Source organism: Panthera uncia, unplaced genomic scaffold, assembly GCF_023721935.1.
Source record: "Panthera uncia isolate 11264 unplaced genomic scaffold, Puncia_PCG_1.0 HiC_scaffold_1402, whole genome shotgun sequence".
Classification (NCBI taxonomy): domain Eukaryota; kingdom Metazoa; phylum Chordata; class Mammalia; order Carnivora; family Felidae; genus Panthera; species Panthera uncia.
The window spans coordinates 70,848-84,940 of record NW_026058033.1 but is presented as its reverse complement, the minus strand read 5'-3'; the positions used below and the strand labels follow the sequence as shown (position 1 = coordinate 84,940).

At 37.8% G+C, this 14,093-nt stretch overlaps 1 protein-coding gene across 1 annotated transcript in view; it reads right to left on the bottom strand.

Annotated features, from left to right (window-relative positions):
- Positions 1–770: 770 nt before the first annotated feature.
- LOC125917022 (zinc finger and BTB domain-containing protein 44) overlaps positions 771–14,093 on the bottom strand; it is a 60,868-nt gene continuing 47,545 nt past the window's right edge. The window contains exons 3-4 of the mRNA XM_049623275.1: positions 2,981–3,065; positions 771–1,311 (exon numbers count right to left, since the gene is read on the bottom strand). Coding sequence (XP_049479232.1) covers positions 1,119–1,311; positions 2,981–3,065 — 278 coding nt within the window. The 3' untranslated portion in view covers positions 771–1,118. The remainder of the gene's footprint in view (positions 1,312–2,980; positions 3,066–14,093) is intronic.

Genomic DNA, 14,093 nt, shown 5'->3' with positions numbered 1-14,093 from the left:
GTACAGAACATTTGAAAAGTCACTAGGGCTTAAAAAAAAAAAAAAAAAGGCATTAGAAGGAGAGGTGAACTAGTTTATACTCAAGTTGATTTCTGAAAATTCTTCTAAATCATCTATTTTACAGACTTCAAAACATAACCACAATATTTAAACAGAATCAAATCCCCATAAAACATCATTTCATTAAAGTAGTAAAGTTTATATTGAAAAGATGTGAAAATGTACCTACTCTTCATTACCTGAGAAATGAGAAGAAACATCTCTGAACATAATAATGCTAGAACTATCATTTGGTGAATTGGATTTATGGGCATATTATGTAAAGTGATAGAAAAAATATGTAGAAACTAATATGTGAATTATGAAGTATATTAATTATCTCTTCAATTATCATAGTTTTAGCAAAAAAAAAAAAAATTAAAAACCTTCAAAATACAATCTGTTGATTTAAGTCATAGGGAACTGATATTAGCTCAGGGACTATTAGACCTATCTACAGAAGAGGAAAGCAAGATGACAACACAGCTGAAAACAGGAGCAAAGATTTCCTATACTCATCAGAGGTGTACCCACAAGAATTTTGTTGCCTTTTTGTGATCACTGAACTTAAATTTCAAATGTTTTACATGTAATTTATTTAAAATCTTTTATCCTAAAAAATGCTGCAAAGCTGATTAGTCAGGGCACAGAGAAATTTAGGATAGCAGAATTAAAATTAAATTTTAAATAATTAAATGTAAATTTCTAAAAACACTTCTTATTTGGAAATAATTCCATTCATAAAGAGTAGTTACAAGAATAGTACAAAGAACAGCAATAAATACCCTTTTAATTCCATTTGCTCTACCATCTGTACCTGTGCTTCTCTATCACACATATATACACACACCTAATATACCCAGTGCCTTTCATTTATGTCTGCACATATACCCCACCGAGTTTTAATCTGAATACTTATGCCTGTGGCAAATGTATTAAACAAATAGCTTTCTGACACTGTACCATTTTACCAACAGACTTAGGCTTATCTGATTTCTCAGAGACATATTTTTTAAACTCAAAAACATCTGTTTTCTATTTTTAACTGAGATTCCAAATGTAATGTTTCAAGTACTCATTTATGCAACAGTAGGGAAGACGACATTACCTGAGTGGATGAGCATGTGCTGTTTTAGGTTCTGAATACGGGTGAATCGTACCCCACAAGTTGGACACTGAAAAGGTCTATCTGGACCGTTTGGACTTGGTCGTTCCGTACTGCTGGTAGAAGGAGCTATGTAGAGTTGGTAGGGATACTGAACATTTTCCAATCTAAAAAAAGACCAAAGGAGGGAGGAAGATTCTGATTTTTAAGTTGAATAAACATTCCTGCACAACTTTAATGAACAAAAGAAAAAAATGACTTTTTGAGAGTTTAACTGTTAAAAGTTCCATTTATAGCAATATGAAAAACAATGTTGAATTGTCCAGAATGTCCAACATCCTAAGGACATATTATCACAGAATGTATCATAAATGGTTTTACCTTAGAAATTCTTAATCTCTTTAATCTTTTCCTTCCTACTACTGCTTTAATTTAGGCCCTCATCAACACAAGGTTGAATTAATAACTCCCTCTCTTTAGCCCCCAACCCCTCCAATACATCCTTCTGTTTCACAGTGATCTCTCTGATTAAATCAACACCCATTTTAAAATCCTGCAATGGCTGTTACCTTCAGAATAAAGTCTGAACACCTCTGCAAGGCATACAAACCTCCTCATGTTCTGGGTTGTGTACTTTTCCAGCCTCATTTCTTCTCATATTCCCCAAACATACCATATACCAAGCAGTTCCTAATAGTTCTCTCTCAATGTTGTCCTTTTGTTCATTTAACTGATGATGATGCTCTTTAGAGATGGGTATGACTGGATAAGTGAGGTTTAGAAGGGGAGTTAGAGGTCTTGGCCATGTTAAGTCTGAAATGCCCTTATATATCTATGTGGAGATAGATACGAAGCAGAGAGGGACAACTCTAAGATAATGACCTGGGATTTATGGGCAAAGAGACGAGGATTTGGCAAACTTTTTCTGTAGTAGGGCAAACAGTAAATATTTTTCACTTTGCACACCACATGATCTCTGTTTCAACTATTCAACTCTGCTATCCAGACAATACGTAAACAAATGAGCACGGCTATATTGGAACACCTGATTTACAAATAAAGGTGGTAAATTGGAATTGGCCCACAGTTCACAGTTCACCAACCCTTAGATACTATTTAAAATACTACTTGGGGTGCCTGGGTGACTCAGTTGGTTGGGTGTCCAACTTCGGCTCAGGTCATGATCTCATGGTTTGTGGGTTTGAGCCCCATGTCAGGCTCTGTACTGACAACTCAAGAGCCTGGAGCCTGCTTTAGATTCTGTGTCTGATGCTCTGTCTGCCCCTCCCCCACTTGTGCTCTGTCTCTCAAAAAAAATAAATGTAAAAAAAAATTTAAAAAACTACTTAAAAGTGATCATTATTTAGATAGATACTAGATATAGATACTATTTAAAAATGATGGGCCTGAGCAGTTTTAAAATGCCGAATAAACCTTGTATAGGTGGTCTACTTTATGACGTAATAATGCTACCTCTTTACTCTGAAAGAGAAAATGAGGTACCCAATAAACTACTTATGTAATTCCAAGTTAAAATGTTTGAATTTACAGTTGCAAGTATATTCCCCCCCCCCCCCTTTTAAAGTTTATTTTATTTTTGAGAGAGAGAGAAAGAGAGAGACCAAGAAAGAGCATGTGCAAGGGGGTGGGGGAGGTGGAGAGGGAGGGAGAGAATCCCAAGCAGGTTCCATGCTCAACATGGAGGCAGACTTGGAGCTTGATCCCATGACTGTGAGGTCATGACCTCAGCTTGTATGACACTTAACCAACTGAGCCAACCAGGTGCCTCGCAAGTACACCCCTTTATAGAAAATGACAGACTATGTTGGTACTAACCGATCATCATCATCTGCATGAGCATTAGTGCTAGAAGTGTTTTGAAGCGTAGGTAACCCTTCAGTGACACCTTCATCTACCGAACCTGTGAATAAAAGGAAAAAAAAAGGGATAGCAGTCAATACTTTGGTATATATAAGCCAAGCTATTAACTGCAATCTGTATCTCCAAGCCCATAAAACAAAGAATATAAAGAAATCTTTAAAAAGAAACTGTATGTAAGACAACAGTCTTATATTACTATTTAAATTCTTTTAGGAGTGTTTCTTTGATAGAAATTTCAGAAACAAGCAGACAAATTCAAATGTAAACAAAAATTCACATAAAATTAAATAATCTTATAACAATCATTTAAGGAAGTACTATTTTTATTTTTTTTTTAATTTTTTTTTTCAACGTTTTTTTAAATTTATTTTTGGGACAGAGAGAGAGACAGAGCATGAACGGGGGAGGGGCAGAGAGAGAGGGAGACACAGAATCGGAAACAGGCTCCAGGCTCCGAGCCATCAGCCCAGAGCCCGACGCGGGGCTCGAACTCACGGACCGCGAGATCGTGACCTGGCTGAAGTCGGACGCTTAGCCGACTGCACCACCCAGGCGCCCCAGTACTATTTTTATTTTTGAAAACTTTATTGTGACATAGGACTTATTGTACATAGAAATTTTATGTAGAATTAAAAAGACAGCTATAAAGTGAATGCCTCCTTGTGCAACCTCCACACAAGTTCCACTAATACAATGCCAGCATCCTAGAAGTCCCCATTTACCCCTCCCTAATCACAAACCCTTCCAAGAGGTAACCACTCTCCTGTCTTTTTTTTTTTTTTTATCATTATTTCATTCCCTTTTTCCTTGTCCCTCTTCCTTTTGAAAGTAATTTTATCTCCAACACATGTACCTATAAACTAGAGGTTGGTTCTTGCTGGAACACAGCCATGAACCATCTAGGGCTGCTTTTACACCACAGTGGCAGAGTGGAATAACTGCAGTTATGACAGAGGCCATGTGGCAGCTAAGTCTAAAATATTTACTATCATGCCCTTTAAGGGTAATTGGCAACCCTCACCATCAACATACAGTTTAGTGTTACTGCCTGCAAGCTTTATATAAATTGAGTTACACTATATGTATTCTTATCTCCTCTTTCCTTCAGTATTATGAAGTTTAAACAGTTTGTAACATTCATAATCTATCCATTTCACTCTTAATGATGGACAGTGCCAGGCTATTATGAACAATGCTGCTGTGGGTATTCTTGTACAAGTAACTTAATACACAATACATACATGCATGCCTTTTCTAGGATACCTATACTTAGGAATGAAATTGTTAGATCATAGGCTACGTTTATCTGACTTCATTAGAAAGTGCTAAACTCTTTTCCAAAGTAATAGTACTAAATTTACATCACTATTTCCAGTGTATGAGAGTTAGGTCATTCTATACCTCATCAACACATGGTACTGTCAGATTTTTAAAATTTTGCTAATTTGGTGGGTGTGTAGCAATATTTCATTTGTGGTTTGAGTTTTATTTCCCTTACTACCAATGAGGTTGAGCACTTTTTCATATATATACTGAACCCCGTAGTGGGTGAAATGCCTGTTTGAGGCTTGTTATTCAGTTGTTTGCTTTTTACTATGAGTTTTTTTTTCCTTCGTATTTCAGTAATACAGGTTACAAATATTTTTGCCTCTTCCATGGCTTATCTTTTTACTCTTCTGATGACCAAACATTTAAATTTTATTTTTATTATTTTTTAAAAATAGGATTACTATGTATGTCAAGAGTTTTAACATTAAAAATTTTTTTAATGTTTTTATTTATTTTTGAGAGAGAGCGAGCATGAGCAGGGGAGGGGCAGAGAGAAAGGGAGACACAGAATCCAAAGCAGGCTCCAAGCTCTGAGCTGTCAGCACAGAGCCTGATGTGTGGCTTGAACTCGTGAACCATGAGCTCATGACCTGAGCCAAAGGTGGACACTTAACTGACTGAGCCACCCAGGTGCCCCTAAAAATAGTATTTTCCTTTATGGCTCTGGCTTTTTGGTCTTATTTTTAAAAGTCCTGGGGCCCCTGGCTGGCTCAGTTGGTGGAGTGAGAAACTCTTCATCTCAGGGTTGTGAGTTTGAGTCCCATGTTGGGTATAGAGATTACTTAAAAATAAAACCTTAAAAGAATAAAAATAAAAATTCTTCCTTATTTCAAATTATCTTATGAAAAATTTTTGCTTTGCCTTTGACATTTAGGTCTTTTTAATTTTTTTTTTAAGTTTATTTATTTTGAGAGAAAGCAAGTGTGAGAGTGTGTGTGTGGGGGGGTGGGGGCAGAGAGCAAGAGAATCCAAAGCAGTTTCGGCACTGTCCATGTAGATCTCACAGACTCGATCTCACAAACTGTAAGATCATAACCTGAGCTGAAATCAAGAGTTGGACACAACGGACTGAGTCACCCAGGTGCCCCTAGATCTTTTCTTTAATCCACTTGGAGCTGATTTCATAATCAACCACATTTATTGAAGTCTGTCTTTTCTTCTCTGCTCTGCAGTGCTCTAATGCTCTCATGCTCTGCAGTGCTCTAAGTGCTCTCATGCATGGGTCTGTTTCCAGGTTCTCTATTAGTCCCATCTGTTTGTCTCAACTTATATTAATGCCAATCTTTAGTTACTAGAGCTTTTTAAATCTTGGTATCAGGTAGACCAGCAAGTCTTCTCATCTTGTTCATTTGCTTCCTGAATAACTTGGCTGTTCTTGGCCCTTTGCATTTCTCTATACATTTTAAAATGAGCTTGCTAAACATAAATGGTTAATAATCATTCTATTCCCCCCTCTCTATTAGTTTGGAAATTACATAATCCTTCCCCCTTTTTTACTGGTTACTTTAGAAATTAGACACATAATTATCAAAGTCTCAGTTAAACAAAACTTTTGAACATTAAGGATCTTAGGACAGTTTAAATCCAATTTCCACACAATCTTATTCTGCAACTTATGAATTATTGAGATTCAATAATAAGATTCAATAAATTATTGTTACTCTTTTATGCAAGCAGCATTTACCTACATTTGTCCATTCACTTCACTTCTTCCTTCACTCTTCATTTCTTCTAATATTAGACCTTCCATCTGTGTTCACTTTGTGTTTGCCTCAAGTCTGTCCTTAAGAATTTTCTTTTGTGAGGTTTTGCTGATGAATCCTGTTTCTGTTTCTTTGAAAATATCTATTATTTCAGTTTCATTGTCAAGAGCTATTTTTACTGTGTGTAGACATCTAGACCGGCCGTTATTTTCTTTTAGCACACTGAGGATATTATCTCACTGGTTTCTGATGCTATTAAAACGTCATACTTCTGAAGATAATGTCTTGTTTTGTCTTATTATTTTCTAAATTTTGTCTGTAATATGTCTAGGTTTGTATTTTTATTGTTCCTATTTGAGATTTGCTGGCCTCGAATCTATGGATTGATGTCTTTCATCAATTTTAGAAAATTCTCATTCTCTCTTCTCAGGATGTCATCAAACCTCTGTTTGCATTTCCATAACCCTTATCCTCTTCTCCACTGTAGTTTCTACCATTGTCACTGTGAAGGTTAATTTTGTCTATCAACTTTACTGGGCTAAGGGATGCCTAGATAGCTGGTAAACCGTTATTCCTGGGTGTGTCTGTTAAGAACATTTCTGGAAAGACTAGCATTTGAATTGGTAGACTAAGTAAAGAAGATACTCCACCACTGTGGGGTATCATCCAATCTGTTTAAGCCAGAATAGAACAAAAAGTTAGAAGAGTAAATTTGCTCTCTCTCCTTGAGCTGGGGTATCCATTTTCTCCTGTTCTTGGACACCAGCACTTCCAGTTCATGGGCCTTTGGACTTGGGACTTATACCATCAACCCTCCAGTTCTCAGACTTTCAAGATTTGTATTGGAATAACACCACCGGCTTTCCAGGTCTAGCTGGCAGATGGTGGACTGTGGGACTAAGCCACCATAAATACGTGACTGAGTCCCTCCTAAGATATCTCCTTCTATATACCTATATACCTATTGGTTCTGTTTCTTTGGAGGACCCTAAAATACAATACAGTCTCTCTCTGGGTAGCATTCAGGTGATTTGTTTAAATTTATCTTCTGATTCATCAATTCTCTCTTCTGCAAAATCCAATCTGCTGCTAAAAGGTTGACAGAATTATTTTGGTTACTTTTTTCTCTTCTAGAAGTTCTATTTTATCCCCTCAAATGTGCTACAAGTTTTTTTATAGTATACTGTTGTCTGTAATTATTGTTCAAGCTTGTTTATTTCATTAAACCTAGTAAGCATATTTATTTTATATCTGTGCGTGAAAACTACGCCAATTTATTTCTGCTGCCTGTTTTTGTTTTCCTGTTGGTTATCTTTCTGCCGTGTTTCCTTGTGTGCCCTGGTTGTTTTTCACAGTGGTTACGGCCCTTGAAAAGGACTTGTAGAGGAATGATTTGCTTAGGTGAAGATGCATATACCCTGTTCCAGGGAAGCTTTGTTTGCTTCTTCTGCTAGGTTCCTGGAGGGCACTACTTAAACAAATTCAATAAAATTCCCTGGCCTCCTGGTGCAAGGAATAATCTGGATCTAAATCTGCAAGAAGGCTGGTCACTGGCTACAACTTCTCAGGGATACGTTTTTTACCCCTTTTCCTTTCCATCTTCTAGTTTGCTCACTGCCAAGGCAGCTGTTTCTACAGTCAGTCCCCTGGAGACTGGAGGAAGGGGAACAGGTTTAGTTGTAGTGGGAAAGTCCTTTGGGGTCCCTACTTAGTGTAGGGAAACTTCTCTAAGACTTCACAACTTTAACATGCTCTGGGCCTTAACTTCTGTTTGCCTTGCTCTTTTAGTTGATGAACCAAAGCCAATTTGTGTTCTGACAAATGTCTTAGGAAACAACCAGTTTTAGTGCTCTGACATCCACTTACCTCTCTGGGTTGTGCTCCTTCCATCCCAAATTTAACCTGGTAGGTCCCTAATTATCCTTTCAAATACTTTCAAGGTAACTTAAGAAAAAAAAACAAAACCCACATTGCTGTTTTTAGTGGGAGGGGAGATCAAACAACCTAGCCTGTTCAAATCAGAGACTGAATTTGTCAATGTATTTATTGTATGCTGTTTCACCAAATGAAAAACCTGAGCTTGCTGAAGTTTTAAGAGCAAGCATGCTTTTGCTTGCAATATTTTAGTGAAAGCTAAACTGAACTAATTGTAACAGTTTGCATAATACAATATACATGTGGATATTTAATAAATATCATCTGTTAATAGAATGAAATTTCCTTCTGATGAAAACTTAGAATCCAGTACTTCAATTTTCCCCTTTGGAACACTTGAATTAGTTGGCATTACTAGGAAATGAATACATTTTCCACTTAAATAAAATTTTCCAAAAAAAAAAAAAATATAACCTAATCCCTTTTGAGGCATCCAAACTTACTTTAGTAAGGGATCTGTGCTAGAAAATTTGTGACAATTTGCCTTGACTTCTTAAAAAAAGAATACTAATATAATTTGTTTCTTGATGACTCATAGCAATCATCAAGAACACCAATTATTATACTATGTTCTAATACACTGATAAAATTTTTGAAAGGAGACAGGACTATGTGTATTTACATTCATCCCTAACTGTATCCATATTCTTCCTGCACACCTCCTCCTCACCCCTCAACCTCACCCTTACTGGTGTGTTTAGCATTTCTGCACATGCCTTTTTCTTTTTCTTTTCTTTTTTTTTTTTTTTTTTTTTTGAGAGAGAGAGAGAGAGAGAGCGCACACACACACAGGTGTGTGAGTGGTAAAGGGGCAGATAAGAGAGTCTCAAGCAGGTTTCATGCTCAGCCCCGACATGGGGCTCAATTCCACAACCCTGAGATAATGGCCTGAGCTGAAATCAAGAGTCAGAGGCTCAAATGACTGAACTACCCAGGCGCCCCAGTGCCTGCCTTGTCTTTTTCTCTTTCCCTTACTATCAAAGACGTTTACGCTTTTCCTTATGCCTACTTATCCAACTTATTCCAAATCCTTCTGATTTTTTTTTTTTTTAAGATTTATTTTTGAGAGAGCATGCATGCATAAATGGGGGAGGGGCAGAGAGAGAGGGAGACAGGGGATACAAAGCAACAGCGCTGACAGCAGCAAGCCTGATGTGGGGCTCAAAACTCATGAACCCAGAGATCATGACCTGAGTGGAAGTCGACCACCCAGGTATCCCTTTTTGATTTGTTTTTAATACAGCTTAGGAGACCTGATATTGTTGATTCTGTTTAAGAAACGTTCACTTGTCAATATTTCCCCATTCTCACTTTTTCCTTAAAGAAAAGGGAACTAAACATTAACATTTCAATCTGTCCTAGGATAAAAACTGGAAAATTCCCAGTATTTGGACCTGATCACCATGGACACACACAGAAAAATCTACTTTATAGTAGTATTCTGCAGTTATTCAGAGTGCTGGCAATATTAAAGGTTACAGGCAAAGACCTGCAAAAAAAGACTGGAGGTTGTGACTAGGGCAAGTCAGGAAGACTGATCTGACATTTGCTCCTCACAATCAGATTACACTACTTCTAGGAGGTAGTGCAGTCTTGGTGAGGTGGAAATAAAACCCACTCTGCTCTGGACTGATTCTAGCATTGTCAAGAGTTTGCTTAAAATGCTGGTCAAAAAGAACTAAAATGCAGTATAAGATACATCTAGTAGATGTTTCCTCTTAAAACAGAGGACATTGTCCTCTTGCCCATGGTTATTAATACACTAAAAGATAAAAATTAAAACTACCACAAGTTAAATAAAGAGTTAAAGCACACTTTAAGAATTCTATCTATACTGTTGACACATAAATAGTGCTGTATCACTTATGTAACTATTGACAAAAATCTTTTTCCTGAGGTTAAAGTTTCTGCCAGTGATAACACAAGTAATCATATGAACTGGAATTTAATTGAATCAATTTAACAACAGAATATACGTGCAATATTACTTTCCTTGAAGTATGGTGATGTTTCATAAATTATGTTTTTAAAAATTATTCTATTTATTTATTTATTTATTTATTTATTTATTTATGGTGAGTGGGGGAGGGGCTGAGAGAGAGAGAGAGAGAGAGAGAGAGAATCCCACTCTGAGCATGGAGCCTGATGCAAGGCTTGATCTCACAACTGTGAGATCATGACCTGAGCCAAAATCAAAAGAGAGATGCTTAACTGAGCCACCCAGGTGTCCCTGTTTCTTGAATTCTTGAATTATTTCTTGAATTCTTAAGATGGAGTTTTCTTTCTATACTATAGCGATTCTGCTTGCAGTGGTAATGAAGGCTAAGAATTCTGAACAGAAAGAACCTTCTCACCCTATGAAAAAGTAAAGCAGATTGTTACAGAGACAATCCAGCTTTCTATGGTAGGGGTTATCTTATGGAGAGATTCTGTTCTCTTCCACCAGTAAGTACTGTATGATAGCTTCTGTTGCATCAAACGGATTCCAGTTTTTTGCTGCTACCCAAGACACAAAAACTCTCCTGGTGGTGAAAAATAACCACAGTTGCCATCCGCTACTGAACATTTACCACATGCCAGCCATTCTTCCAAATGTTATACAGATTTTATCCCATTCAACTGACAAATAGAAAAGCAGCCCCTAACATCCAGGAACTGGCCTGACACTGACACTTAGGAATGGGCCTGGTGTTCACAGCTAGATCCTGGTGCTTTATGTTGGACATAATCACACAGAACACCAACATCAGACCAGGTCACAATGGTCTGAGACAAAACACATAATTTTGTTTCAGCAGAGCCAAAAACAAGGTCATTGTGCAATCACGAAAAAATGAAACATTCCCCTCTCTAGTTAATAAAAGTCACTGCTGCTTTAGGTTCACATTAGTCTGCAATCCTAGATATTTGTTAAGATACACAATCACAGGGGTGTCAGGCTGGCTCAGTAAAAAGAGCACACGACTCTTGATCATGAACGAGTTCGAACCTCATGTTGGGTGTAGAGCCTCATGTTGGGTGGGTATTCTTATTAAAAAAGAATAAACTTAAAAATATATATATACAATCACAGTTTTCCCTGCTTACTGATATCACCAGTCCTGAGCAAACCCCACTTCCACAAATCCTTCCTAAAGTCACCTAACACAAGCCAAATCCTCTAAGCCCTTTCTAACACCCTCTTACTGAGAAGTCCTAAGAACCCCAAGGTATGTGATCTCCTATGCTGCAACTGAGCAACAAACTCAACCTGCTAATTATAGTTGTGCTTCTGGTAGTCTCTGGCAACTGGGCACTGGCAGAAATGGAGGACCTGTGAAGATTCAACTGAAGTTCTTGCTGTCTTGCACTGGGCACCTTGTTAACAGAGTGTACATCTAAAATCCTTTTTGAGGTGCAACCTGCCCTTGGCTGGGAGGTAAGTTCATTATGAATTGAGCTCAAATATTTCACACTAAAGTCCTTCAGTGGTGGGTTCATTTCCCAGAAAACCTTTTGAGAATATTTTGGTTATCTAATCAAATCTGTCATTGTTTCTTGGTCAAACTGTTTGCTAGCCTTCCTGCTCCTATAATCTGTCTAGTGTGCTGACTCCTGTCTAAAAGAGGATGAGATTATAATGAGGATGGCGATTAGTCCATCTGAACTGGCCCTGGTGGCTGAGTTCAGAAGATCTCTGATTAGAAAAAACTTTTCAAAAATCTAAGAGGTATGACATAGATGAACCCTGAAAATATAGGGGCACCTGCCTGGATGGCTCAGTCTGACTTTGGCTCAGGTCATGCATGATCTAATGGTTCATGAGTTTGAGGCCCACATCGGGCTCTCTGCTGTCAGCAAGGAGCCTGTTTAGCATACTCTGTCCCCTCTCTCACTCATGCAGTCACTTTCAAAAATAAACATAAAAAAAGACAAAAAAAAAAAAAACAAACCCAAAAATATTACAGAAAGTGACAGAAGCCAGTCAGAAAAGACCACATATTGCATGATCCCATTTACATGAAATATCTAGAATAGGCAAATCTACAGAAAGTGTATTTGCATTTGCCTAGGGCTAGGGTGAGACTAGGAGGGAGTCACGGCTAAGAGTTATATGGCTTAACAGGGTTTCTTTTTAGGGTGATGAATATGTTATAAACTTGGGGGGGGGGTGCCTGGGTGACTCAGTCATTAAGCATCTGACTTCAGCTCAGGTCATGATCTCATGGTTCATGGGTTTGAGCCCTGCGTCTGGTTCTGAGCTGACAGCTTGGAGCCTGGAGCCTGCTTCAGATTCTCTCGTGCTCTCTCTCTCTCTCTCTGCCCCCCTTCTGCTTGTGCTCTCTCTCTCTCTCTCTCTCTCAAAAATAAAATAAAATGATAAAATAAAGTAAAATAAAATAAAAGGTTATAAACTTAGACTGTGGGGGGGGGGTTATAAACAGTCTAAGGTTATAAACTTAGACTGTTGCACAACTTTGTAAATATACTAACAGCCACTGAAGTATACACTTTCATGGGTGAATTTTGTATGTAAGTTGTATTTCTTTTTCTCTTCTTTTGTTTTAAGTAGGCTTCACACCTAGCATGGAGCCTAATGCAGGGCTTGAACTCATGACCTTGAGATAGAGACCTGAGCTGAGATCAAGAGTTGGACACTTAGCTACTGTGTCACCCAGGTGCCCCTTTGTAAGTTTGTATTTCAGTGAAAAGAAAACTTTTTTCAATGAAGAGGTTTTAAAAAGGGAAAACCATATAAATACTTTTTCAATTTTGTCTTTGTTTCCCTGAACACTGCTCTGCTTACTTTCATATGCCCAGAATCAGGTTTTGTCTGGTTCCTGATCAATGACAACTGTCCTTTAGCCAAGCCCTGAAATAAAAAGTTACACAAGCATTATTCTTATGGACCATCATAATTCTCAACGGGTTGTCTCAATCCAAAACTGCCATCTCTTCTAGGTCAAACATCTGCTTCCTTTATGTTTCTTCTCTGTAACACCAACGAGTACACTTATCTCTCAGCTGACACATTTCACCAATGACAATTTGGAGCTGCAAGTGGCCATTTTGGGGGGAGCTTCTGACATAAACAAGACTGTTCACTTGAGATGCATCAACACCATGGAACACTGGAGTGGGGATTTTAAAAGGCACTGCTGTGGATATTTCCAATGTGTGCCTTTGCTGTCACTGACACAACCCTGGTAAAACCTGGATATAGACCAGGGCACCTGGGTGGCTCAGTTGGTTAAGTGTCCGACTCTTTGTTTCAGCTCAGGTTATGATCTCATGGTCTGTGAGTTCGAGCCCTGCATCAGGCTGTGCTGACAGCACGGAGGCTGCTGGGGATCCTCTGTCTTTCTCTCTCTCTGCACCTCCTTTGCTTGCTCACTCACTCTCTCAAAATAAACATTAAAAAAAAAAAAAATACAGGATGTCCTGTTCCTTAAAAAAAAAAAAAAAAAAAAAAAAAAAAAAAAAAAAAAAAAAAAGCATGGCTACAGACCAAACAATGAAGTACACTTTTAAATACCTCCAAATGAGCAATCAGTTTGTTCTGGTTATTGTTTATTTTCAGGGCAGACTGAGGCTTACAATGCTAAAGAGCTATGCTGTAACGGTGGGGAAAAATTACTAGATTTTGTATTCCTGAGTGGGGAAATCCCAATTTATTCTCTAGTAACGGGACCACACATTCACTAGTATTATTACTGAAGAATTCCATAAATTTTATATCTTACTCATACTCTCCACTGTCCTTATCATCCACAAACTTCAAGAAAAATGAGGAGAACAAATATTAAGCAGTCAAAAAAAAAGAAATCTTGTCATTTGTGACAACATGGACTGACACAGCATTATGCTATGTGAAATCAGAGGAAGACAAATACTGTATGATCTCACTTATATTTTTTAAAATGTTTTTATTGAGAGAGAGAGAGAGATAGAGAGAATGAGTAGGTAAAGAGTAGACAGGGAGAGAGAGAGTCCCAAGCAGGCTCTGCGCTGTCAGATCATGACCTGAGCTGTAATCAAGAGTTGGACAGTTAACTGACTGAGCCACCAGGCTCACTTATGTGTGGAATTTAAACAAACTGAGCTCATAACAGAGAAGAGAA